This window comes from Octopus bimaculoides, chromosome 8, assembly GCF_046866305.1.
Source record: "Octopus bimaculoides isolate indiv1 chromosome 8, ASM4686630v1, whole genome shotgun sequence".
Lineage (NCBI taxonomy): Eukaryota > Metazoa > Mollusca > Cephalopoda > Octopoda > Octopodidae > Octopus > Octopus bimaculoides.
In genome coordinates, this window is record NC_142935.1 from 25,028,683 (window position 1) to 25,056,182 (window position 27,500).

General features: G+C 36.0%; 1 protein-coding gene across 2 annotated transcripts in view; it reads right to left on the reverse strand.

Moving 5' to 3' along the window:
- LOC106878943 (uncharacterized) overlaps positions 1–27,500 on the reverse strand; it is a 91,270-nt gene that overhangs the window by 48,963 nt on the left and 14,807 nt on the right. Inside the window, exons 3-4 of one of the 2 annotated variants that reach the window (XM_089356190.1) lie at positions 12,123–12,252; positions 9,348–9,488 (exon numbers count right to left, since the gene is read on the reverse strand). In XM_089356190.1, coding sequence (XP_089212316.1) covers positions 9,363–9,488; positions 12,123–12,252 — 256 coding nt within the window. In that variant the 3' untranslated portion in view covers positions 9,348–9,362. Of the gene's footprint in view, positions 1–9,347; positions 9,489–12,122; positions 12,253–27,500 lie in introns of those variants that run through there. The other variant, XM_089356191.1, reaches the window with a different exon arrangement.

The following is a 27,500-nucleotide window of genomic DNA, read 5'->3' on the forward strand; positions in this document are numbered from 1 at the left end:
CTTCACTACCGAGCGCTGCTCTGTGTTCCTTGGGTATGTGCTGTGTTTTGCTGTGATGCTCTTATGGTTACTGTATTGAAAGTGTTTTGCGTAGTATATGTGCAGTGCCTAGTAGTGCAATTTTCTGAATGTTATATATATTTGTAAGTCCTGGTGTTTTTGTTATGTATTTGTCTGAATATTTTTTATTATACCTAAGGCGCTTACTATGATAGGAATTGTTTCTGTTTTTAGATTTCACATTCGAGCTACCTCTATTTCCAGGTCTTTGTATTTTGAAAGCTTCTCCATTTCTTTTAGGGAAACGTTGTCATCTGCTGGTTTTGATACATCAATTAGAAAGCATTTTTTTCCGTCATGATCTTTGACAACTATATCTGGCCTATTGGCCTTAATTTCTCTATCTGTGTGTATTGGCATATCCCAGAATATGGTTGCTTTCTCGTTTTCTGTGACCTTTTCTGGCGTAAAAGGTGAGTAATCTACCTCGATGTTAATAATTACCGTGTGGCTGGGAATATAAATTTGTGTATATTTAATCACTTATACTCACTACGTTGGTATGTTAATTCAATAAATTTATTATGGCTTTAACAGTCTGATTCATAATTACTTTCTCGACCCTTTCAGTTCAATTTTACTTTGAATTCTAATTCAAAAAGACAGAATTAATTGTTTTTGAATTTATATTTGATTCATTTCATAATTAAACACATATACGCAACTCTGGTCTGAACAAATATATTAATTAATACTTATTATTCTTAATGAATAATTTGTAAAACATAACCCAATCGCTAGTCCTAATAAAAAATAATATTAATATTAATTTGTTTAACATTACTCTATGTCTGTTTCTTCTAAGGACGGCTTAGTTGCTTCTAGTTTATCCTGTTGCTGATTAATTTTTCTTCTATCTTGATAAATTTAAATATTCCTTAACATAGGCGCAAGAGTGGCTGTGTGGTAGGAAGCTTATGGTAAGGCGGCGAGCTGGCAGAAACGTTAGCACGCCGGGCAAAATGCTTAGCGGTATTTCGTCTGCCGCTATGTTCTGAGTTCAAATTTCACCGAGGTCGACTTTGCCATTCATCCTTTCGGGGTCGATAAATTAAGTACCAGTTACGCACTGGGGTCGATGTAATCGACTTAATCCCTTTATCTGTCTTTGTTTGTCCCCTCTGTGTTTAGCCCCCTGTGGGCAATGAAGAAATAAGAAGCTTGCTTCTCAACCACATGGTCTTAGGTTCAGTCCCACTGCGTGGGAAGTGTCTTCTACAATAGCCTCGGGCAAACGTCAGAAAATATTCGCCTTTAAAACTTGGTCTGAACTACAAAGAGCAATTAGCACGAATATTTGACGCTGCAATTTCGACTGCAGTAACAATAAAAATTGTAGTAGAGACCATGCAATGATAACCCAAAGAAAACAACAAAAAAGTGACCAGAAAATAACTTACAGGAAAGAATGCCAATTTAGCGTTTTGAGATGAAAAACGAAACAAAACAAAAAACTATGTGTTTTGAAAGCCATTTTGTTTTTAGTGAAGGCAGATGCGAAATAAAAATTAGGAATTCGGTGACGTAAAGAATTGAGTGAAAGAGTTTATGTTGATTAAATCGACATTAAATGATTGGCCGGTCACTGAATTCTCAAAGGAAAAGCGATAAATTTATAAACACTTTTATGAAATAAAACAAAAACAAAAACAAAAAAATTATTGCGACGTCAACACGCAGAGACAAGAGACGCCTGACCAGTGGAAAACGATAAACAGTGCATGGATGTCAATGTTTCTGCACAGCATTCAATATTATAGTTCATTAATACAGATGAAAGAAGCATCAAACTCATACAACTGCATTAATATGATCCACTAAAAAGACTTCAATGCGATGAAGATCAGTATGGCCTCTGTCCAGTGGTTTCTATTATTAAAAGCAGGAAATAGTATAGTTCCTGGACAATGCACTTAGTCACTGCTTGCTAGAATCAGCTACAAATTTCCCTCAAATTGCGCCCTGCATTCTTGAAAAGGAATAAGGAACAAAGATAAAATCATTCTAGGTGCATATTGCTAAAACAATGAAAAATGGAACATCATAATGTCGATATCGCAATGGTTTGAAATCTCTTGATAAAAGGCCGGCTCCATTGAGGCAGTCGTAGGGCTCAGCAACAATAACAGGAACAACTCTAATGCTTCAGAACAAAAAATATTTAGTCACAATAAAGTAATTGAATATCATTATAAATTTCTGCATCAGTTTACTGTCGTTTAATGGTAAGCCATCTCTACTAAAAAGCAACAATAATGATAATAATAATAGTTGTTGTTGGCACTCCGTCGCTTACGACGTTGAGGGTTCCAGTTGATCCGATCAACAGAACAGCCAGCTGTACCCTTAACGTAGTTCTCGGGGATATTCAGCTTGACACAGTGTGACAAGGCTGACCCTTTGAATTAGAGGCACAACAGAAACAGGAAGAAAGAGTGAGAGAAAGTTGTGGTGAAAGAGTCCAGCAGGGTTCGCCACCATCTCCTGCCGGAGCCTCGAGTAGATTTTTAGGTGATTTCGCTCAATAAACACTCACAACGCCCGGTCTGGGAATCGAAACCGCGATCCTATGACCGCGAGTCCGCTGCCCTAGCCACTGGACCATTGCCCCTCCACAATAATAATAATAATAATAATAATAATAATAATAATAATAATAATAATAATAATAATAATAGCAATGGAGAGGAACAAACACGAAGATTTACATAGACACACACACACACACACACACATTCTGTCATCTGATTGAGGCCATGCTGGAGCACCGCCTCTAGCCGAGCACATCGACCCCAGCACTTATTCTTTCTAAGCCTTGTACTTAATATGTCGGTCTCTTTTGTTGAACCACTACGTTACGGTGACGTAAACACACCAGCATCGGTTGTCAAGCGATGTTGGGGAGGACAAACACAGACACACAAACATATACATACAAATAGCATATATTATATACGACAGGCGTCTTTCAGTTTCTGTCTACCAAATCTACTCACAGGACTTTGATTGGCTCGAAGCTATAGTAGAAGACACGTGCCCAAGGTGCTACGCATTGGGAACCATGTGGTTCGGAAGCAAGCTTCTTAACACACAGCCACGCCTGCGCCTGTATATCATATATCATATAAAACAGATATCCACAGAGTTTCACCCACAAGTTATCGGTAGGTCGAGTGCTATAGGAGAAGGTACTTGCCCAGAATGCTGTGTTCTGGGACTGAACAGGAAACCAGGCGATTGCCAAGTGAGATTCTTAACCACAAGGCATTTTTTTGTTGAATTTGCGATAATGACAATCACGATGGCAACAACAACAAAGACGACGATGAGTAGGAGGAGGAGAAGAAGGAGGAAGAGGAAGAAATGAGAGGAATAAGCTTGAAATCTAGCGAATTGGTTTGCATATGTGCTATGCATTATAGACTTTCACCCCATTCCTGATGCGTCTACCTATATGGAAGCAAAAACCAATGCTTGTAAAAGAATACATACATACATGCTATAACTGTCTAAACTTAATGGTTTACGTCCATTGTTCCAAGCTAGCATGAGATGAATGGTTGTGCAAATAGGATGCATTGAATATTCCACAGGAAAATTAAACACTATCTGGTTCTTAAAATAAATACACTATATCGAACAATATACCACATAGAATATATACGCATATGTGTATATGTGTGTGTGCATGTGCGTGTATATATATGGGTATCTAAATATATATATACGTATCTACGTATGTGTATCTATGTATTATATATATATATATATGTATGTGTGTGTGTATGTGTGTGTGTGTGTATACCTACATTATATATGTGCTTGTGTGAATGCATGCACATGTATGTATCTCTCTGTCTATTTATTTATCTATCTATTTCTCTCTCTCTCTCTCTCTCTCTCTCTTGTTGGCTACCTATTTCTCTCCCTTCTCTCTGTGTATATATATATGTATATATATATATATATATATATATATATATATATATATATATATATATATATATATATATATATATATATATATGTATGTATGTATGTATATATATATATATATATATATATATATATATATATATATATATATAAATAGTCACAAATGTGTGTATCATACATGCTTAAGATATTTGTAAAAGAGGGTTTTATATACTAATGTATAGTGAAAAAAAAACTGTTTTGTATATAATAAGCATATTATAAAATGTTTAATAAAAGTCTTCTTTTATATATACTAAATGTATTTGTAAAAGTCGATTTTTTTATAGTAAATATATAGTAAAAAAAAGATCTTATTTTCTTACCATACAAGTCTAGTGGAATGTCTAGTAAAAAGTTCGTTTTATAAATTAAATGTGTCTAAAAGTATGATTTATATACTCAATGTATTTGAAAAACCGTATTATGTTTATTAAATGCGTAGTAAGTGACAATATGCTTCACAATAAACCTATAGCAAAATGTTTCGTAAAAGTCTGCTTCATATACTAATCGCATGATTCATATGAATTTAAAAAGGCTTCTTTATGTAGTAAAACGTATAGTAAGCATGTGGTTTGTGTACTAAATGGAGGAGGGGAGAAAATTAAAGAAATAAAAGCACACACTCTAGAGATATTTGCGCAAGTCCAAACTAAATACTTTTAGGTAGCGTGAATGTTTCAGTTCAAACGATTTTGTCATCTTATTTAGCCTTAAGTTAACACTGGTTGTGCAAACGTAAGATCAAATATATCCAAAGTAAGACTGTCTTTCTATTCCTTCATGCATAGTAACTCATAGACTTTAATATATCCATTTTTAAAACGGTATCTGTCAAGAGTGTCATGGTAGTTATTTAGCTATAAGGTATGTACGTAGTTATATGAATTGCGGTTTTGAGGTCTGATATATTATGTCCTCTGTTAAATGAATCCAGGATGGATAATAATAAACATATTCAAAGACAAGTTGTAATTGACCGCAAAGAAATATTTATTACTAGCGCTAAAATTAGATACAGCACACTGGTAGGACATTAATAATTGTCAAAACATTGTATAGTTTTAAATACTCATAAAAATGATGATAGAAAGATTAGAAAAACCTGAAGTACAGTATCACAAAAATTCTGGTTAGAATTTTATTTAAATATTGGTAAGACGCGAGGCATAACGTCAAGAATTCTGGTTTGAATTCTGTTCAAGCTGAAAACTGCTAAGTGAAATCAAACTGTTCTCACATCAAAGTCCCAGGTCGCTCGTAGCAAATCTCTCCTCCCTAGGGACTTGGCGGGCCAAAACATGCCACGTTATAGCTAATAAACAGACGCTAGGCGAGTTCATCACATTAAAGGGGTGGACGGTCCAAGTAAAACTAAATGGCTCCGACTATCACGTGGTGAACCAAAATGGATAGTTAAAAGTAAAAAGTCATAATGTGGGCAGCTAAAGTTCAAGAGTGATCATTCTTTCGTTACAATTACATTGATTGTCACATTAACTAAAATTGACTCACATTCTGAATATCAAACTAATGTTCTCTCGTAGATACGAGAACTCTTGTCGGTTAGACACTCTCACATACCGTCTTTTTTCAGAAAGAAGTTCGTTGAATTGTGTTGCCACTCAAACTAAAAACCACAACAGTGTTCTGTTACACTGGCTAGGAAACTGTTATATAACGCCACTTGTCCGTATCGGGGCAGAAATGCAGACAATTTACAGGGCAATGGAGAAGAAGATAGAGGCGCTTGAGATGTGGATAGTTTGAAATGTGGATTGGGCAGGGTTAGCAGGAAATACAGGATAACAAACGCTGCTATACTAAAAAAGAAATCTCAAGCTGCTGACAGGAATGAAGTCCACAAAGCTTTCATATTTTGGACTTATACGAGTCACTACCCAAGACCATTCTTTCAGAAAGTGTGGGGTGGGGGAAAGAGCCAGAAGTTGTCAAAGATGTTTGCGAACTGACGAAGAATGGATTGTAAATAAGGTCCAAGTAATTGCATGCATGCAGCACAGCATAAAGGAAGCTGGAGAGTCTTGGCAAGCCGACCATTAGACATAGAGAGGGCAATGAACTGAGAAATGATGATAATCACAAGCGTTTCAGAATTCACGCCAGTTCTACCTGTTATCGCTTAAGAGTTTGTTATCACTACGCTTTCAACTTTGCTCCAAACCAAACAGCAAAATATCCGGCATATTTCTAACTGTCAATGCTATGTCAGAACAGCAGTTTCTTTTCATATCAAGCACAGTAATACAAACTTCTGGAAGCATTAGTTATTTCCAACTCTTCAATTAAAGAATTTTTCATATTTTAATGCTGTAATTTACCACACCTGTTCCTCCTTCAAACAACTACTTGTAACTTCAACATTAGCAGACTTTTCTTCATTTTGCGTTTTTTTTAAAATATGCTTATAACATTTAACGTGTCGTCTGACGCTATCGTCTGTTTTATCTTTGCTGTCTTTACGTGCTGAATTGTCGATAAACTAGCATTTTACCGACAATGAATCTTTTCTTTGTGACGCCATGTATTTAGCTCTTACATGTATGTTGAATTTTCGTCACATATCTATCTTAATGTTATGCAAATACAAGCTTCTATTATTATTTTGCATTTTGCAACATTTTGCATAGCTGTAAGATATTTTCATTTTGACTAGATCATATTCTAAACTTGTTCACGTTATTTGAAATGGCAATTTTTGTTTGAAACTTATTCAATCAAATACCTTCTGTTTATAATATTTTGTACTTCCTTGTTTAGCATGGCCAAAGGATTTTCTCTTCTGTTACAATTTAAATATTATATATATATATATATATATATATATATATATATATGCATGCGTGTGTGTGTGTGTGTGTGTGTGTATACATGTTTTGAAGTTGCTATTTGTGTAATAGTATATTAGAACTCGTAATAGTACTTAGTGACCTTCCGTAACAACTCACCAATACTAATCCACTAAAACCTCTACACACGTTCTGTAATTGTACAAACAATGACGATAATGACGATAATGCACTAGAAAGCAACTTCAAAGCTAAATAGTTTGCTTATTGCTTCACCGTCAACACAAATTTAACATCAAGATCCTCTATCAGTTTAACAGCTAATTCATTTAAAATTAGATTTTATCAACATATACAGACTCTTCGCCGTCGAAGCTTTTGGGGAATTTAATATCGAACAAAGCATCATTTGATATAAGACAGAAAATACTTTTATTCGCAAAACCATTTACGACCTTCAGAATACCTTGCCATCTTTGCACCCCTGAGTTTTTTGAAAATATGCTTTCCATGACTTCCCAGCCACATGGTTCCGAGCTCAATCCCACTGCGTAGCACGTTGGAGAAGTGTCTTCAAGTATAGCCTGAGACCGACATACCGACCGGTGTTGGTATGGTTAAGGCTGTAATCTAATGACTTAAACACGTAACAGGTAAGAGATGAACCAATCAAGATCTCCAAAATATTCTCACCTTATTTCTCAACATTTGCCGAAATAGAATAAATGAAAATTTATTAAGCATTTCTTCCGTTTAGATATAAATCTCTTTAGATGTGCAATAAAATATCATTGAAAGTAATTATACTAATAATAATTTTAGTGAGGTCTTTTTGATTATTTGTTTTTTCCGTGTGGATATTTGGACTCACTTAGGAACCCCCATTTATGCTGAAGAACTTTATCAGCAACAGAAAATGTGTCATTAATATTCTTGTGTATTTTGGAACAAGGCCAGCAGTTTTGAGGGGATGGGGCGAATCGATTACATCGACCCCTAAAAAACTTAATTGAGTTCGCATTTTGGAATAAGGTTAGCAATTTCGGAGGAGGGGTTTAGTCGATTACATCGACCCCGAAATGATGAAAAGCAAAACCGACCTCGGCGGAATTTGAACTCAAAACATAAAGATAGACGAAATGCTGCTAAGCGCTTTGTCAAACGTGCTAATGACTCTACCAACTCACCGACTGAAATGCAGTATTAATAATTCTGTAATAAATGTCTGTATTTGATAAACATAGACGCTGTAAATGTTCTGTCTCTTTGTACTTCAACCAATTAGTGGCATTTGATTTTATTGTACCATAGTATTTCATTCTTTTCCATGAAGCAACAAGTCTCACACTTCCACCTTCCACGCTAACAACAATCAATCGAGGCTAGACATATTTCAACATTCATTATAGTAAATTACATTTTATGATAATATATATGTTATTATATATCCAAATTATTTTCTAGATAAGATTTTTTGTTGAATATTATAGATAATTTCTGCACGTTTCATATAGTAATTTATATTGTATTACATATTTTTGTTTCGTAAAGATTCCACACACATAAATATCACAGGTATAATAGAAAACCATGCTAAACTAATATCAAAACTAAATATTCTTGTTCATATATAATTCTATAGTAATTATACATGTAAACTATACAACTAACACTACTAAAAAATATTACGTTTTGATTTCGTCATCATTTTCTTGTACGAAATTATTTAAGTAACCTTTTGTCTTTTTCTTGTCAATAGTTTAATTGTTAAAACAATTAAGTTGATTATTCAACAAAGGTAATTTCTGATTTTACAGTAAATCTTTAAAAAAAAATGTACTTTTTCGAAAATTTTTCTGCTGAGATAATCTCTCCGTTGTATCTTAGTAAATACACCAGAGGGAGCTAGTAGGACATATTGATTTTGTTCAAAACATTAACTCGTTTATTAATTTGAAAATGTTTTAATGTTCTAATACATTAACAAAAAGTAGATAATTAACTCAAACAGTTTAATTGTTATCAATAGGTATTTACTAAAATTGAACTCGTTTAGAATTCCTTCTACCATTTAAAAATATTAGATTATTTCTTTAATTGAATATCATCCTTATTAAAGTTTCATTTAATGTTTGTTTTCTTCTTCTAAAACACTAAGAAATGACCCATTGTTTTACGAAAGGAATATTCTGTTTCAACGGAACGTGGCAAAATATACAAAACAAACATAAAAAAGTGGAAATAATATATAATTTACTTTCTCTGTGTCTATATACTACCTTGTATATATGTATGAGTGTGTGTGTGTCAGAGAGAGTGAGAGAGAAAGAGAGAGAGAGAGAGAGAGAGAGAGAGAGAGAGAGAGAGAGAGAGAGAGGGTGAGAGAGAGTGTGTGTGTGTGCTTCCATAAACACGAAAATTTCAAATTCAAATTCAAAAAGTCTCTGTATAGACGTATTTTAATTATCTATTTTCATCATTAGAACGTCTGCAACGTCAAAATAGTGTTGTAAATTAATTTCCATTTGTAAATATCTTTGGCTTTAAAAGAAGTTCCAACCCTTCTGGCAATAACATACAGCCGACTGCGTATGAGTACTTGTTCGAGGAGATAAATACCATATTTTGATCATCTTCACGCTTGTTTATTGACAGGAAAAAAAGCAAATCTTAAAGAATTAACATCTTAAAGTGAAGTGAATCGGTTGGCTGCCGTTTTATATGGGACATCATCAAAATACATTCTGCGTCAATTTATTTGCATTTTACAGGGTTTATTTGTAGATATGAGGTGTATCAAGATTTCACTGCAACATTATTGGGGAAGTACTAACGTATTGTTTTATCCTCTACTACGAACAAAACATAACAGAAAAGTGGTCCTCTTTTAGGAAATGGAACGCTGTTGATATGACTGGGTATGTCATAAGTGTCTGTATATTGTGTTTTTTTGTCATTTTGGTTATAAAATAAACAAATTAATCAACGGAATACAGTGTCTGCAAGTTGATGAGTACCTCATATTCCCCTCCATATTCTCATTGCTATATATATATATATATATATATATATATATATATATATATATATATATATATATATATATATATTTATATATACTCATAATCTTCCCCTTCCTTCAGTTACCACCAGACAACGAACATTTCCGCTGCTGAAATTACAAAAAATAATATTTCTCTTCCGAATAATGTGATTATCTTTGTTTCTTGTTTCTTTTTAAAGCTGCATATATCCAAATAGAAGTGGATGACACCCATACATTCACTCTCGGAGACGATTTGCTAGAGTTGAACAATGAACAGTCCTAACTGAAAAAAGACTAGATCTACAAACCAAACTGTAAAATTAACTTATATAATATAGTATTAGAAAATTCAAGTAATTAGAACTACCAGTGCAGTCGATCTTTTCCTTTTATATATATATATATATATATATATATATATATATATAACGGCTATCTCTGAAGAACGCAAGGTTAATATTCAGACTGATACGTAACACACCGTTGAAACCCTAGTGTGAAACCGATTGGTAAGATCGGTCGTAATGAATATATAATACGTTACACTTCCATTAGTGTATATATATATATATATATATATATATATATATATATATATATATATATATATATTGTGTGTGTGTGTATGTGTGATAGGAGATACGAACGTCCAAATCTTCCCACTGATTCGTCGTTGTCCTATCGTTCAATTGCCTTTACAATAAACACATCAAAGTTAATCATAAATTACCACACAGCATGTGTCAATATCTATTATGCTTATGTAAACATAATTATACATGCTTCAAATATTGTTTTGGATTGGAGCTCAAGTTATTGAAAGCGCGTGATCAGGAACTAGACTATCATGATAATTACATTTATTAAGGGTAATTGCATAACACAACATAGAATATATGAATAAATTAATTCTATATATGGTGGATTCTCTTATTGTCTGTGTGTGCGCGTGCGTATGCGTGTGCGTATATATATATATATATATATATATATATATATATATATATATATATATATACACACATATATATTCCTGTTTACATACATGTATACATACACACATACACGTACACATATAAAACATATACATACATATATATACATCGATACATATTTACATTCTTATATATGTAATTATATATAAATATGAAGGCGTGAGTATGTATGTATGTTTGTATGTATGTATGAATGTGTGTGTATGTATGTATGTATGTATGTATGTATGTATCTATATGTGGGTGAGGAAGAACGACAGAATCATTAGAGCGTCGAATAAAATGCCTTCCTGCGTTATTTGTTCTGGCCATTTACTCTCCGAATTCAAATACCATTGAGATCAAATTTGTCTATCATTCTTCCGGTGTAGCGGATCTCTGAATGCCTCCATTTTAAGTTAGCACAGATTACTCCCTCACAAGATGTGTGTGTATATATACATATACATACATACATATATATATATATATATTTATATATATATATATATATATATATATATATATATATATTTATTTATTTATGCATAACATTATATCCTTTCCTGTCGTATAAGTAGTAGTAGTAGTAGTAGTAGTAGTAGTAGTAGTAGTAGTAGTAGTAGTAGTAGTAGTAATAGTAGTAGTAGTATTGGTGGTGGTGGTGGTGAGGATGTTGGTGGTACTGTAAATATTAGTAATAGCAGTAGTGTCATTATCATCATAATCATCGTCATCAGCAGTAGCACGGCTCGCAACACCAGCAGCAGCAGCAGCAGCAGCAGTAGTAGTTGTAGCAGTAGTAGTGGTGGTGGTGGTGGTGGTGGTGGTAGTAGCAGAATTAATTGTTGACGTAGTAGTAGTAGTAGTAGTAGTAGTAGTAGTAGTAGGAGGAGGAGGAGGAATTTCAACTGAGGTAGACGTGTGAAATGCTGCGAGGCATTTCGCCTGGCATGCTAAAGTTTCTTATTTCTTTATTGCCCACAAGGAGCCAAACATAGAGGGGACAAACAAGGACAGACAAAGGGATTAATTCGATTGCATCGACCCCCAGTGCGTAACTGGTACTTAATTTATCGACCCCGAAAGGATTAAAGGCAAAGTCGACCCCTGCGGAATTTGAACTCAGAACGTAACGGCAGACGAAATCCCGCTAAGCATTTCGTCCGGCGTGCTAACGTTTCTCCCAGCTCACCGCCTTCTTAACGTTTCTGTCAATTTGCCACCTTTAAAAATTCTTTATGATATTCTCACCTTGTTCTGAGCTTTGCTGCATACTCGTGACTCTTCTTGTAATTCAGACACAAGTCTCTTCCGGTTAGAGAAATCCGCAAATTCGCCTAATGTCTCTTTCCATTTGTTGGTACCTCCTAGTTCACGTATCCTGGAATAAGAAGAAGACAGAAGACATTGAAATATTTTGGTGTATGGCATGCAGTTTGTTGTCCAGGAAATATTGTTATGGTCATCGTAAATCTCTCGTGGTCTCGTAAGTCATCTTTGTCCTCGTCGTCGTCATCGTCATCGTGGTTGTCATCGTCATCATCGTTATCGCCATCACCACCACCACTTAACAAGTATTTTATTGGATTTGTTTCCGCTTTCAACTCAAATCCCACCGGTTTCAACTTTCCTTTTTTATCCGTCCGAGATCGAAAAACACCAAATGGAAATGAAGATGAGTAAGTGGTGGATGGCAGCGGATGAAATATATTTTATTGAAGTTATTCTCACCAGCAAAAATGGAAATGCGTATCAAAATTATCAACCCTATATTATAAAGTCCGCTTAGTGTGTTGCTATATTTCAATTGTTCAAAATATAAGCTCTGTAATGTCCATTTTGTCCTGAAGATCTTCCATCCAGGGTACTCAAAAGACAAACATATATTAGTATATATGTTTTGTAATTTAAATTGGGTGCGAAGTGAAACAATTGTAGGGAATGTTAAATAACTAATAAATTAATTTATATCCATTGAGTCTTTCTATTTTCAAATTTATTGATTATATTAATACAAGCGCAGGTCTGGGTTATAGGCTCAAGCATAGCTATGTGGTAAGAAGTTTGCTTTTTGACCACATTGTCCGGGTTCAGTCTCGCTACGTGGAACCTTCAGTGACTTCTACTATATCCTCGGGTCAGTCAAAGACATGTGTTTGAATTTGTTAGACGGAAACTGAACCATGTCCGTCGTAAATATGTGGTGTGTGTGCGCCCGTATGTGTGTATGTGTGTACGTATGTATGAGTGTGTACTTATGTGTTTGTTTTGTGTTCGAGAGAGAGAGCATGTACGTGTGTCTGTGTCTGTGTTTGTCCCCGTGACATAGAGGTTCGGCAAAAGAAAACTGATAATATAAGTATCAAGCTTTAAAAAGAAACAAGTGCTGGATTCAATACTTTCGACCAAGGCTATTCCAAGGTGATGCTCCAGCCTGGCCGCTATCTAATAACTGAAATAAGCAATAGATAAGCGATAAAATATTTATCACTTTGCATTGGTGCTGTAGTCATTAAATTGTTGTGCTGCGTATCCTTCTTCTGTAACAACGAACAACCAAAATCCTCTTATGGATACCTCTTGATATTTTCTTACATTAACTTTTTAAGTATTGCTCACTGACTCAAGAGAAAATAATGAATGATTATCATCTCATTCTTGATTTTCGGTGACAGCCGTTTTTGAATATATTTTAATATACGCATCATAAAAACAAAATCGTGTGATATTTTCAATCTCATCCAACGTTTAAAGAAACGGAATATTTCATTCATTATCTTATTCCCACCTTTATTTTCATCCTCTCCTTCTTCCATTATCTACTCATGCCACCCCTCGCTCAGTGTCTCTATATCTCCCTCTCTCTTTTTCTTAGCATTTATATTTCAGCATAAAAAATCATAACTTCTTTTATACAACCGTATAAGGATATCCAGAGGTAATGCAGTACGATCGTTTCACGCAACTTGGCATTTTTCAAAGGGGCGGTACTTCTGGGTCTGCTGTAGGCAATATGTGATTTTTGTGGGGTCCGGGTCGGCAAACAGAAGTGCCGCCCCGAGCGGCAGACACTCTAGCTACGCTAGTGTAAGTATGTATGTATGTATGTATGTATGTATGTTTACGATGGGATTTTGTTAATCAAATCCAACGCCCAAATCATTGGGTTATAGTTTAACTAGGGGTTATAGTACGAGACGTTTGGGAGACGTGACAAGCAGAGGAACTAATTCACTAACACGTGGCTGAAACGTGAGCTTCTTAACCACACAACTATCCCTGGACTTAATTCTCTATTTATATTTCCATGTTTCATTATACATTTACACATAAAACTCTGTATTACCCTTATTCTATGACCCCCTTCGGTCATGACTGACCATGGGATTGCACCTAGAAAGTTACCCTCCCAGGCAAAAGTCTGGGCAAGGTTGTTTATGGAAGACCAGCAGTCGCCCCTGCATACCAGCCTCCCCTATCCACGCAACTTGTGTTATCCAAGGGAAAGGCAAAGGGGCCGATACAGTTTGGCACCTGAGACGTCGCAACTCATTTCTACATCTGAGTGAACTGGAGCAACGTGAAATAAAGTGTCTTGCTCAAGAACACGACATGCAGCCCGGTCCGGGATTCGAACTCACAACATCACGACCGTAAGCTCGACGCTCTAACCACTGAGCCATGCGCCTTCACTATTACCTTTATAGTAATTACAAAACTAACCATCGTTGGAGTCTCATCTACGACTCATGAACAGCCTGGAAATAGCAACCAAATCGCCCGCAAATCATGCACTATCTACTCAAGTAAAGAACAGATTGTTGAAAAGAGTACTACATATAGACGAAAAAATGCTGGCAGGTCAGAGTTGGAAAGCTCCGGATCATACATACTCTGCTTGACCAGAATAAGTCTTAAATGTGTTTATACGTTGAAAGTAAACACTTTTAGATAATTAATAAATCGTTCGAAATCTTGATTAATTTGTCATAATAGTGAAGTAGTCCTGTTAATTACGAAAGAATATTCTTAATGTGAAAATACTTCTATTTTAGAGAGGATAGAAGCCGATGAATCATCTTTAGTACAATGAATTACATACTACTATTGCGTTGTAGCATTTCGATCAATAACATGTATGTATGTATGTATGCATGCAGGTATATATGTATGTATGTATGTAAGTATGTATGTAGGTATATATATGTACGTATATATATATATATATACGTAATTAATTTTGTATTTATGTGAATGTGTGTATGTATACATACATATATATATATATATATATATATATATATATATATATATATATATATATATATATAATATTATGTGTATATACATATCTCATATATATATATTATATATGCATATATATATATATGTCATAAATATAGGTACATATGTATATATATATATATTATATATATATATAGGTGTATATGTATATATGTATATATATATGTATAAATATATATACATATATATATATACATACACACACACACACACATATATATATATACATACATACATTCATGCATGCATACACCACACACATATCTACAGAAAGAGAGAGAAAGAGAGAGAGAGAAAGCGGAGAGAGGGAGAAATAATTATAGATAAATATTAGATAGATAATGATATGTATACATATACATATATACACGCATGTATACGCGAACATACAACACCACATATAAGTATATGCGTACATTTAAACAAATATGTGCGTAAATATGTCGGTGTGTGTGTGTATGTGTGTGCGTACGTGCATACTAAATGTCCTATGGCAGTAGCAACGGTTCAAATTTCACGATTCTCCCCAGAGACAAAAATTCTCCAGACATACCGAGAAAATCTTAATTATATTTTTTATCTGACAATATGTCTGCTGAATCTGCCCCTGAGTGATGTCGTGAGATCTGAAACGTTGTAATCACCGCTGGCTATGCATATCCATCCATCTATCTATCTATCTATCTATCTATCTATCTATCTATCTATCTATCTATCTATCTATCTATCTATCTGTCTATCTATCCGTCTGTCTGTCAGTTTATCTGTCTGTTTGTCTGCTTTTTCTGCCTATTTATCTATGTATGTATGTATGTATGTATCTATCTATCACTCTCTTTCGTGTGTATATATATATATATATATATATATATATATATAAATATACATGTAGATCAAAGTACAAATATTACACTCTACAACTAATGTATGAAGTCTGGTCTTCTTAAGTCTTCTGATGGAAATTATGTTATGTATGTAAATATGTATGTATACATGTATATATATATATATGCATATGTACATATATATATTTATATACGTGTGTGTGTGTGTGTGTATTTGTGTGTATATATGGTGGTTGTCACTTAGAGTGTAGTAACCACTGTTGGCTTCTTTCCGTTTAATGTAGCGGCTCGACAAGAAGAGAAAAGAACCGACGGAATTCGTGCCAGGATTAAAAATAAGCACTTTGTATGATTTGATCGACTAACCTCATCATGGTTGTCTCCCAGCCTGGCTGCAGTCCAATGACTGAGACAAGTAAAAGAATTTCTCTCTCTCTCTCGCTCTCTCTCTCTGTCTCTCTCTCTGTCTCTCTCTCTGTGTCTCTCTGTCTCTCTCTCTGTCTCTCTCTCTGTCTCTGTCTCTCTCTCTGTCTCTCTCTCTCTCTCTCTCTCTCTCTGTCTCTCTATCTATCTATCTATCTATCTATCTATCTATCTATCTATCTATCTATCTATCTACCTAACTACCTGTCTGTCTGTCTATCTATCAATCTATCAATCTCTCTGTCTGTCTACCTGTCTGTCTGTACGTCCGTCCGCTTGTCTGTCGAGTTGTCTGTCTGTCGAGTTGTCTGTCTGTCGAGTTGTCTGTCTGTCTGTCTGTCGAGTTGTCTGTCTGTCTGTCTGTCGAGTTGTCTGTCTGTCTGTCTGTCGAGTTGTCTGTCTGTCTATCTGTCTGTCTGTCTGTTTGTCATATCTATATACGTATTTGTGTGTGTATACGTGTGTGTGTCTATATATTTATATATATATATACTAGCTGACGTACTCGGTAATTCCCGGGGAAAGCGGCTCATTAACTCTTCTCCATACACTTTCTGCAACTTTGTGTTGGCCTCTGAGCAGGTATCGCCATGGCAACTGTTGTAAACAGTGGAAGTGAGCTAGAACACTAAAACTTAGTGCGCATGCACAGCAAAGTTTCAGGTAAATCTGTGCCAAGCGGACTTAGTCTGCGCGCTTTAGCTTCATTACTATGGCAACAGTCCGAATACTTATTGATCAGGCCTCGTATACGTACGTCCATCGCGAGATCTAGTCCTTGCTGAGATATGGTGGTTTGCGTGTAAGTCAGTCAACTGCAATGTCCCAGTAGGGCTTTCCACAGCAGACGAGCAGACAATACAAAGGCCAGAGGCCAGACTAACATAGAGCATCTCTTCTTCCTAGAAAAATACAAGGATACAAAAGCGCGATGACAATTCAAAACCAATAACAACTGTCTGTCGATCTATTAGGTTGTCAAGAAAGTTCTTGCGAAATTTTAAATTTTGGTTTTAAATGATGTATTTTCAAATTATTTTTCGTTAAATTACTTTGACTTCATACATCATTCTACAGCCTGTTTTTCGCTCTATCTAACCGTGTTACTCTTTTTATTTTTGAATAATTAGGCCATTTTTTCTGAACGTTGAATACAACATGGACAAAAAACAAATTTGCACAATTTTCTTATTCTAGTTCAAGCTAGGCCGAAAAGCTGATGAAACAGCTCGCGATATCAACGATGAATGTACAACACAATGGTATTTCAAGAAATTTCGTAGCGGTGACGAGAGTCTTGAAGATGATAAGCATAGGTCGGCCAGCGGATGTTGACAACGATCAACTAAGAGCCTTAATCGAAGCCAATCCACGTACAACTGTCCGAGAGCTTGCTTTTGAATTAGACGTAACGTATACGACAATTCCCAACCGCTTGAAAGAGATTGGAAAAACAAAGATACTTGAGAAATGGGTGCCGCACGAATTGAACGACAACCAAAAAGACGCCGTTTGGAAGTGTCGTCTTCTCTTCTTTTACGCAACAGGAACGACCCGTTTCTCGACCGGATTGTGACTTGCGATGAAAAGTGGATTCTTTACGACAATTGGCAACGCTCAACTCAGCGGTTGGACGCTGACGAAGCTCCACGGCACTTCCCGAAGCCAAAGTTGCACCAAAAGAAGGTCATGGTGACTGTTTGGTAGTCTGAAGCTGGTCTCATCCATCACAGCTTTTTGGATCCAAGTGAAACCATTACAGCGGAGAAGTATTATCAGCAAATGGATGAAATGCATAAGAAACTCCGACAGCAACACCCAGCATTGGTCAATAAAAAAGGACCAATTCTTCCCCCACGACAAAGCTCGACCGCATGTCGCAGAACTAACCCTGCAGAAGTTGAACGAATTGGGCTACGAAACTCTGCCTCTCGCCTACCGAATACCACTTTTTCAAGCATCTCGACAACTTACTGCCTGAGAAATGCTTCAAAAACCAAGACGATGCCAAACACGCCTTCAACGACTTCATCGTCACCAGAACGCAGGAGTTTTACGCTACTGGCATAAATAAACTTGTTTTGCGTTGGTTAAAGTGTGTTGATTCTGATGGTGCTTATTTCGTTTAATAAAGCTTTGTTTGAGCCGAGAAATGTGCATCTTAATTTGAAGGTTAAAAACCGCAAGAACTTTCTTGACAACCTAATATTTACCTACCTACCTACCTACCTACCTACCTACCTACCTACCTACCTACCTACCTACCTATCTCCCTGTCTGCTTACCTATCTATCTCCCTATCTATCTATCTATCTATCTATCTATCTATCTATCTATCTATCTATCTATCTATCTATCTATCTATCTGATCTGGACGGATGCTAGTCGCATCGGCTCGCAAGTAAGTTGGCCTTTTATATGTAAAAAACTTTGCAGTTTTAAAATATTTTTTGTGGAAGAGGTGTATAAGACTATACACTTCGACCCTATTGGGTTTTTGTAATAGGAAGTGGCTCCTTCTGGGGTTTATTTCCAAAAGTTTTTGATTTTTCTCCGACTTATTTGCCATATTTCGTGAAACAAATATGGCTAGGCCTTCACACGTGGTCGATTTGCCTCTAATAGCAGGCAAGGAGACTGACCAACAAGTCGTTCCACATGAACGAACACAAGACGTAGAGACCAGGAATGCTGCGTTTACTACTACTGCCTTCACCACCTCCACTACCACCATTACGACCGCCACCAACGACAACAAAACCAAAACCACTACTGCCACCGACATCGCAGCCACCACTTCCACCAAGAACAACAATAACAAAAAGAACAACAACACCTCCACTCCTCTTTTGTTCCTTTCACCACAGACGACGGAAGGAGAGAAAGAGAAGAACATGATGGCCAAACAATTTGCTCAAATACGCCTGAACGCCGAAGAAAATTATGAAAAAGATTTCCCGCCACTTCATAACTCATATGAAGGTCAGAGGAGTACACAAGAAGAAGGTCACCCATCTGCCACAACAACAACACCTACCAGCATCACAACCGCCAACAACAACGCTAATACAGCAACAGTCACCTCTGCCATCAACACCAGCACCACCACCACCAACAACAATAACAAGATCAAAACAAACTTTGCCGAGGCGATAAGGCAAAAAACGACGGTAGTATCTTTTACTGCACAGCAGATAAAAGATACAAAGGCTTTACTTACGAAAGAAAACGACGAGGTACGGATCAACATACCACAAGACATACTAGAAGACACAAACAAAAAGACAATTATTTATAAAATTTTAAACTCAAAAACAAAAAAAAAAAACAAAAAAGAAGCACAGAAAAGATCGAGAAATGCTTGAGATCTGTATGGCCATATAAAGATTATGTAACTTGGTGGCATAAATTTGCCCATGTGCAAGTTATTTTTCAAAGTGAAGAGTTAGCGAAATTATTCTCAACGCTAACTATGACAGAAGAGTTAACAATGATACCGAGTTACCTTGGTCAGAGGGTAACAAGGGTTATCATAAAAAATATTCCTCCCACGGTAGACACACAATGGATAACATCAGCCGTGTGTGTCGATATGGAGGATGTTGACATATTACAAATTAATGTTTCTGAAAAGCAACAGTGGGTGGGTAAAAAAATGGAGATCCTCCTCCATATTACCCAGGAGTCACTAAATAAAATACCCACCTACATAAAGTTACCATAAACGCAAAGGCTGTATGTAGTGGTGGAAGGCAGACGACCACGCTGTTACATATGTGACAGTGAAGCTCACTTCCAAAACTATTGCAATTCTGCCGCGAAACAACAGCAACAACAACAACAACAGCCACGGGAAAACCAAAAACCCAAAACACCAGCATTATTACCCACACCACCGTATGCACAACTAATCAAGCAGCTATATGCGAAAACGAAAGAACGGCAACAACGAACAAACCAACCCAACCAAACAACACCACCACCTGAGTCAAAAACAGAAACAACACCACCACCAACAACTAAAGACAGACCAACACCAACACCAAGAACAACAACCAAGACAACCACTGAGAACGAAAATAACAAGCAACCAACACCAACAAAAACAGCAACACAACCACTCACACAAAGACACACAGACGCTCACAATTTGCCCCTACCCCCTTCCGATTCCTCAGAACCTTCGTCGGAAGACGAAAGTAATGAGGAATGGCAAATAGCCCAGAAAGGAAGGAGGAAGTGGAGCAAGAAAAGAAAAGCAAACACAAACAAAGCAGGGAGATACACAACTCCCGAAAACACTCCAGACACAAACACAAGCACACACAACAACAACACAAGCAACAAAATCCCAAAAGCAAGCACACACACAGTGCTCACTGCCATCAACACAAAAAACTCAGAGTTGATGGAATACATCAACACAAAAACAAACATAACAAACGAAGACATAAAAACCAGCAACCACCCGTACACAACACCGCCAGAACACATCAAAATATTACACATAACACCAACCCTGCACCACACACTAGAATCTATTTTCCCCAAGGCAGTTGGCAAATGCCAAAAATACCTGGCGAAAAAACTATACAGCGATCTCCTCGAAGAAAACCCGAAGGAGGAGACACAAAAACTCTCGAACGGTAAGTGACTCTCTTTAAAACCTTAACACTCACATCAAGATTATGTTCAAGATTGGTTGTGTAAATGCGTGTGGCTTGGGGTCCCCTTGGAAACAAGGGTACCTCCTAAACGACATAAAGTCACACAAACTAGAAATCATAGCCATAAGCGAGACCAGACTCCATGATCCGCGGGCCCTAACGTCCATGTTTGGCAGACAGTTTAACATTTATTTTTCTCCCTGTCTGCTGAGAATGGGCGGTAGTGGCACGGCGGTACTCTTTCGCAAGAGTCTGGATCTCGAAGTAAAGACAGTATTCATAGACCCGGAGGTAGATTGGTTGTTCTGGATGTCGATGACAGCGATGGGTGTGCTTTTCGACTCATATCAGTATACGCACCACCTTTAACAGGTAGGCCGGATTTCTTTCGACGTCTAGAAGTATTCCTAGGAACGTCTCGTCCTTTACTTTTAGTGGGGGATTGGAATGCTACCTTGGACACGCATCTAGACTATGTGGGCAGAGATAGGAATAGACGGGAATGCAAATGCCTCAAAGACCTGCTCAGACGCTTTCAACTGTCTGACAGGTACCGACTCGACCACCCGAATGCGCCAATGTGGACATGGACAAACCGCAACTTCCAAACGACCAATGCGTTCTATAGAGGACTAGTGGAGGGGAGGTCTGACGACACTCTCGGGGCAAACCTGGGTGTCGACGAGAAATTCCTAACCCGCCTTTTCAGGACGACGTTCGGGCCGGGGCCTATGGATAATTTCCAGAGATCCCTGGCTTGGCAATGCTATCGAGACGCACTACCAGTTCGAGAGAAGATCTACAGACACGGTTCGAAAACCACCGGACCGACCTGCCCGAGATGCGGTCAGATCGACGAAGCCGTTCTGCACGCACTCGTGCAGTGTCCAGATATTTCAGAGCTGCGGACCTTCGTCGAACGGCTGTTGTCGCGTGTGGGACGAGCCCACTTATCAGCCGAGTCTCGTGAATATTGCTCCGCCACCTTCCTTTAAACGGGAAGGAAAAACGGTTTTTGTAACACTGATAGCTATGGCAAAAGAATGCGTGTGGTGGACGCGTTTGAAAGGTCTACAAACAAACACTTTCCTCTCTGGTCAGTTCCTCGTCAACTTTTTCAAATACCACTTGAAAAGGAGGATGAGGATAGAGAGGAAAGTGTTGTCGAATGAAAGTTTCAATAAAAAATGGGTAAATGTGGCAAGAATGGTAAGAATGAAAGACGACACCATTTTAAGCATAGACTTGTAACGAAAAGAGACAAAAAGAGAGAAGGAACTTACTTTCATGTACCTTAAAAAAAAGAAGACTGAGGTGACCGTGGTCTTTTCCGTAGGATTTTCTCTCCACGGATAAACCTAATCTGTTCCCCGTTTTTTACATTGACTGTGATACACGATCCCTATTGATCGCCCCCCCCACGCTTTTTTTTTTCTTCCCGCGATCCCTTTTGATCGAAATCCCCACCTTTTTTTTCGCGATCCCTTTTGATCGAAATTATCCCCCCCCCCCAAGAAAAGCTCTACTTTGTAATTTGTCCATTTTCTGTATTTAGCCCTGTGTGGCTATAATAAAAAGATATCAATCAATCTCCATATCTATCTACCTATCTGTCTATCTCCATGTCTCTCTATCTGTCTATCTAACCGTGTACATTAACACTCACCATTCTTTATTCTTTAATATCATTTAACCCTTTCTCAACAGGGTGATATTTGCATAAAACATCATTCCATTTCCCAAATGACGTATTTTGTTTTTATTAAAGCTACCCGTTTTAAATTTCATATATTTAATTGTTATGTCATTATTTGATACTTTTAATTGTTTGTCATAAATCACACTAGTTTTGATAGTGATGAATATTGTTAGAGGCAACTGAGACCTCTAACATTCCTGCATTGAATTACATATTAATCAGAGGAGTTGCTAGTAATTAAAGAAAGGCTCCATGTAACGCTGATTAATTACCTTACCGTTTAATTAACTAACAATCTAATCTACTTGTGTTTTCCTTTTAAGTAATTAATATAGGCGTATGGGGCTATAGTATATTTATGTGAGAGAATACAATTACGTCCACACATGTATGTTTATATGTGTGCATGTATACACACAGACACACACACACACATGTATGTATGTATGCCTGTATGTATGTATATACGTATGTATGTATGTATGTATGTATGTATTCATGTATGTATCCTCTCTCTTTCTCTCTCTCTCTCTCTCTCTCTCTAATTCCAGCATGGAAGGTGGGCGTTAAACGATGATGAAGATGATGATGATATATATATATATACGTGTGTGTGTGTGTGTGTGTGTGTGTGTGTGTGTGTGTGTGTGTGTACGCATGTATGTATATGTATATATGTATGTATGTATGCATGTATGTATGTATGTATGTATGTATCCTCTCTCTTTCTGTCTCTCTCTCTCTCTAATTCCAGCATGGAAGGTGGGCGTTAAACGATGATGAAAATGATGATGATGATATATATATATATATATATATATATATATATATATATATATATATATATATACGTGTGTGTATGTGTGTGTGTACGTACGCATGTATGTATATGTATATACGTATGTAGGTATGCATGTATGTATGTATGTATGTACGTATGTATATATTGGCTACCATATAGAATTTGATTGATGTAGTTATATTTTTATACGTTATTTTGTTACTCTCAAAGATGTTCCTTTTCATTCTCCTCCTTCATCTTTTTCTACTCCTATTTCTTCTTTTTCTCCCCTCCATGCCCCGCGACTTGTTTCGATGTCATCATTTAACGGTTTCAGTTCGTATCAGCTGCTTCCTGGCCGACGGTGTTGTCGATCCTTCCTGAGTTAATCAAACTAGTAACTGTCAGATGCTGAGATCGAACTTACAATATTTTTTATACAGCATTCCACTGCCCAAACTGTATAATGTCAGCTAAACAACAACAGCAACAACAACTATAATAGCCACAACAACAAAAATTTGATGACGTTTATAGATTAACAATCACCTATAATTAATGCTACAGTTTACATCTAGGTAAGCCCTGGTTGAGTAGTCCGATACCGAACACATTCCTGTTATTAAGCCATATTTATTCTTTTATTTAAACGCTCGGTGTATCCTTAGTGGTCTTCTATCATGGAAAAGACAGCATTAAATTGCATATTGTTTATTTTGGCCCACTTGTGTATCGAATTCAGGTGCTGCTGTAAGCTTGCGACGTCATCTTCGTTTTTTATTGCATGTGATAATTTTGTATCATCGGCATAGCTAGTAACTGTGGCTGTCCGAGTGACCGTGGGCATGTCTAAGAGGGCTATTATGAACCGTAATTACCCCAGAACAGTTCCCTGGGGGACGCCACTTAGGATTTTAGTTTCCTCAGAAAGGGCACCATTAGCTGCAACTACCTGACTTCTGTCCTTAAAGGAGTCATGCAGCTACTCTCCCAGTTTACCAGCAATGGAAGAGGACTAGAAAAATTGCAGAGGAGTGTCACGGCTAGAATAACTGTGATCAAATTCTGCTCAATCAGGGCTGACCTAGGACTCACGACTACCATGAACAGCGACCACACGGGAAATAGCTAACACAGCACTATGTTCTAACAGCTGGTATGAGTAACAAGTTTGGATTAAAATTTCATTCAACGTATCTATACGCAGTGGAACTCTTCGGTTTTGGCTTTCGTCCAGAAATTATTATTGTAATTCATCAGAACAATTCCATAAAAACAAAACAAACAGAGAATGAAATGAAAAATAACATAGAAAAAAATGAAGAAAAGAATAGAAGAAATACAGAAAGGGGGTCCTCAAAAGGTCTAGTAAACTCAGAGAAACTATCTGCAGAGATATTCCTGTACAACAGACGCAGCATTCATGCGTAACTTGGTAATTTCCCTTCATAAAAACAGCAATGTTATTTAATTGCATACAGAATGTTTTAATAGGCGCAAATTATACTTCGGCGCCATTACTGCAGCGCTTGAGCCGTCTAGCTTCTGATCTATGGTCTGAATCGATCTGTTTGAATTTCAGAAATAAATGCAGAAACGCAATAAATAAATAAATAAATATATAAATGTATATATATATATATAAAAATAAATAAATAAATATATAAATGTATATATATATATATATATATATATATATATATATATATATATATATATATATATATAAATAAATAAATAAATAATGGAATAAAGAGAAATATATTAATAACAATTAATAATAATAATAATAATAATAATAATAATAATAATGATTGTTTCTAGCATTATAATGATAATGATGATAATAACAATAATAATAATGAACATAATAATAATGATAATAATAAAAATGATAAGAATTTGATAATGCTACTAATAATAATGAGTTTTGGAGAGAGATGCTAAATTTAATAGAGAGATTCTTCTATATCGGAAAAGCGAAATATTTCAACATCCATAAATCAGTTATTATTACATGACGCATACTAGGTTTGTTTTCGCTTGATCGTCGGTTGTTTTTATTATTATTATTATTATTATTATTATTATTATTATTATTATTATTATTATTGTTGTTGTTGTTGTTGTTGTTGTTGTTGTTGTTGTTATCCTCATTGTTGTCTTTTCATTATTCTTTTTGCTATTGCTACTGCTGTAATTGCTGCCATTTATCATTACTATTTTTATCTATATTATTATTATTGTTATTATTATTGTTATTATTATTATTATTATTATTATTATTATTATTATCATTATTAATATTATTATTATTATTATTATTATTATTATTATTATTATTATTGTTTTTATTATTATTATTATTATTATTATTATTATTATTATTATTATTATTATTATTATTATTACTATTGTTGTTGTTGTTGTTGTTGTTGATAGTGTTCATTGTCTTCTTTATTGCTCTTGTTTAGCCCCAACCCAGTGTGGACTCAACAGATCTATAATCAAACACAATCCAGTCATGACAATCCAATCTTTTTATCAGGGAATATATTATTCAATGTGATCCATTTCTTATTCAAGATGGCAGTGTATAACCTACAGGAGGTTTCGCTGCCATTTTAGCAGCACGTAGACGATTCCATTTAGACGATTCCATTTTTTATTTATTTTATTTTTGTTAATCAGGTGCAATAAAACATCTCTGTAATCACGCCAACGAAAGGGTTTCTATATAAACATTCAACCTGTTATAGATAAAAACAATAGCTAAATTACGTTTGAATCACACGTACGCCATTTTAAAGGAAGATGATAAGATCGTGGTTGCGATGCGTTTGATCTCTTATCTGTTCACTATTAACCTAAGGATAAGCATCTTCAAAAACCACAAATCTGAAACTATTGATAGCAAGTTCTAAATGTTTTTGCCAGAGATTTGATTGGTCACTTGTTTGTTGACACCATTTGTCTTTACCAGAATACTGTTTCAGTTTTTTTTTTGTATTTTTAGGTTTTATTACAATGATTCGGATTCAGTTCCTAGGCAGTAAGTTGATGCTACATATCTGTGACAATGAAATTGTAGCTGAAAGTTATTAGACGCCAGGAAACGATGTGAATCCACGAAATTGATTAAATTTTATAACCAAACTTCGTTTTGCTGATGTTCTTACAGACCTAAAATGCACCCTGATAGAGCACATAAAATGTGTTCCAGCTGTGAGCTATCATTCCATGATTTAGAATATCAGGGATCACATAGTTATATCGGATTTTGGTTTTTGTTTTACGCTACGTCATAATTTAAGGGAGATAAGCGTGATGATTTCAAGCAGATCATACTACATGATAGTGGCCATCACGTTAGATTTTCTGGGCTGCTATTATTAATTCAAATTATTTTTGGCGTTCAGTTCCATGTTGACATGTATCGAGAAGGCCTTTGTTTAAAGTTAGTCGAGATCATTTCGTCATAATGTAGTCTTGTTTATGATTATAGGATGAAATGTTTCTTTTTAAAGACGGTAGAGCGTGATTTGAGGCATATCTATTTGCTATTTATCGAAATCTAACAACGCAGTAGAGATTTTCTTATTGGCTCAATATTATACGATGCCTAGAGAACAAATATCACAGAAACACCAACTGCATTTACAACAATACATTGGTCAGTGTACATAGGTTTCTTATCTCTTTTTTTTTCACCCTTTTAAAGCCTAGACAGGCTCATGGACCTGGTTTCCCGGTTTCTATGGCGTATGTGTTCCCCCCAGCTGGACAGGACGCCAGTCCATCGCAGCGTTACTCAAGAAACAGGAAGAAAGGGTGAGAGAAAGTTAGGGCAAAAGATTACAACAGGGGGTCGCCACCACCCCTGCTGGAGCCTCGTGGAGATTTAGGTGT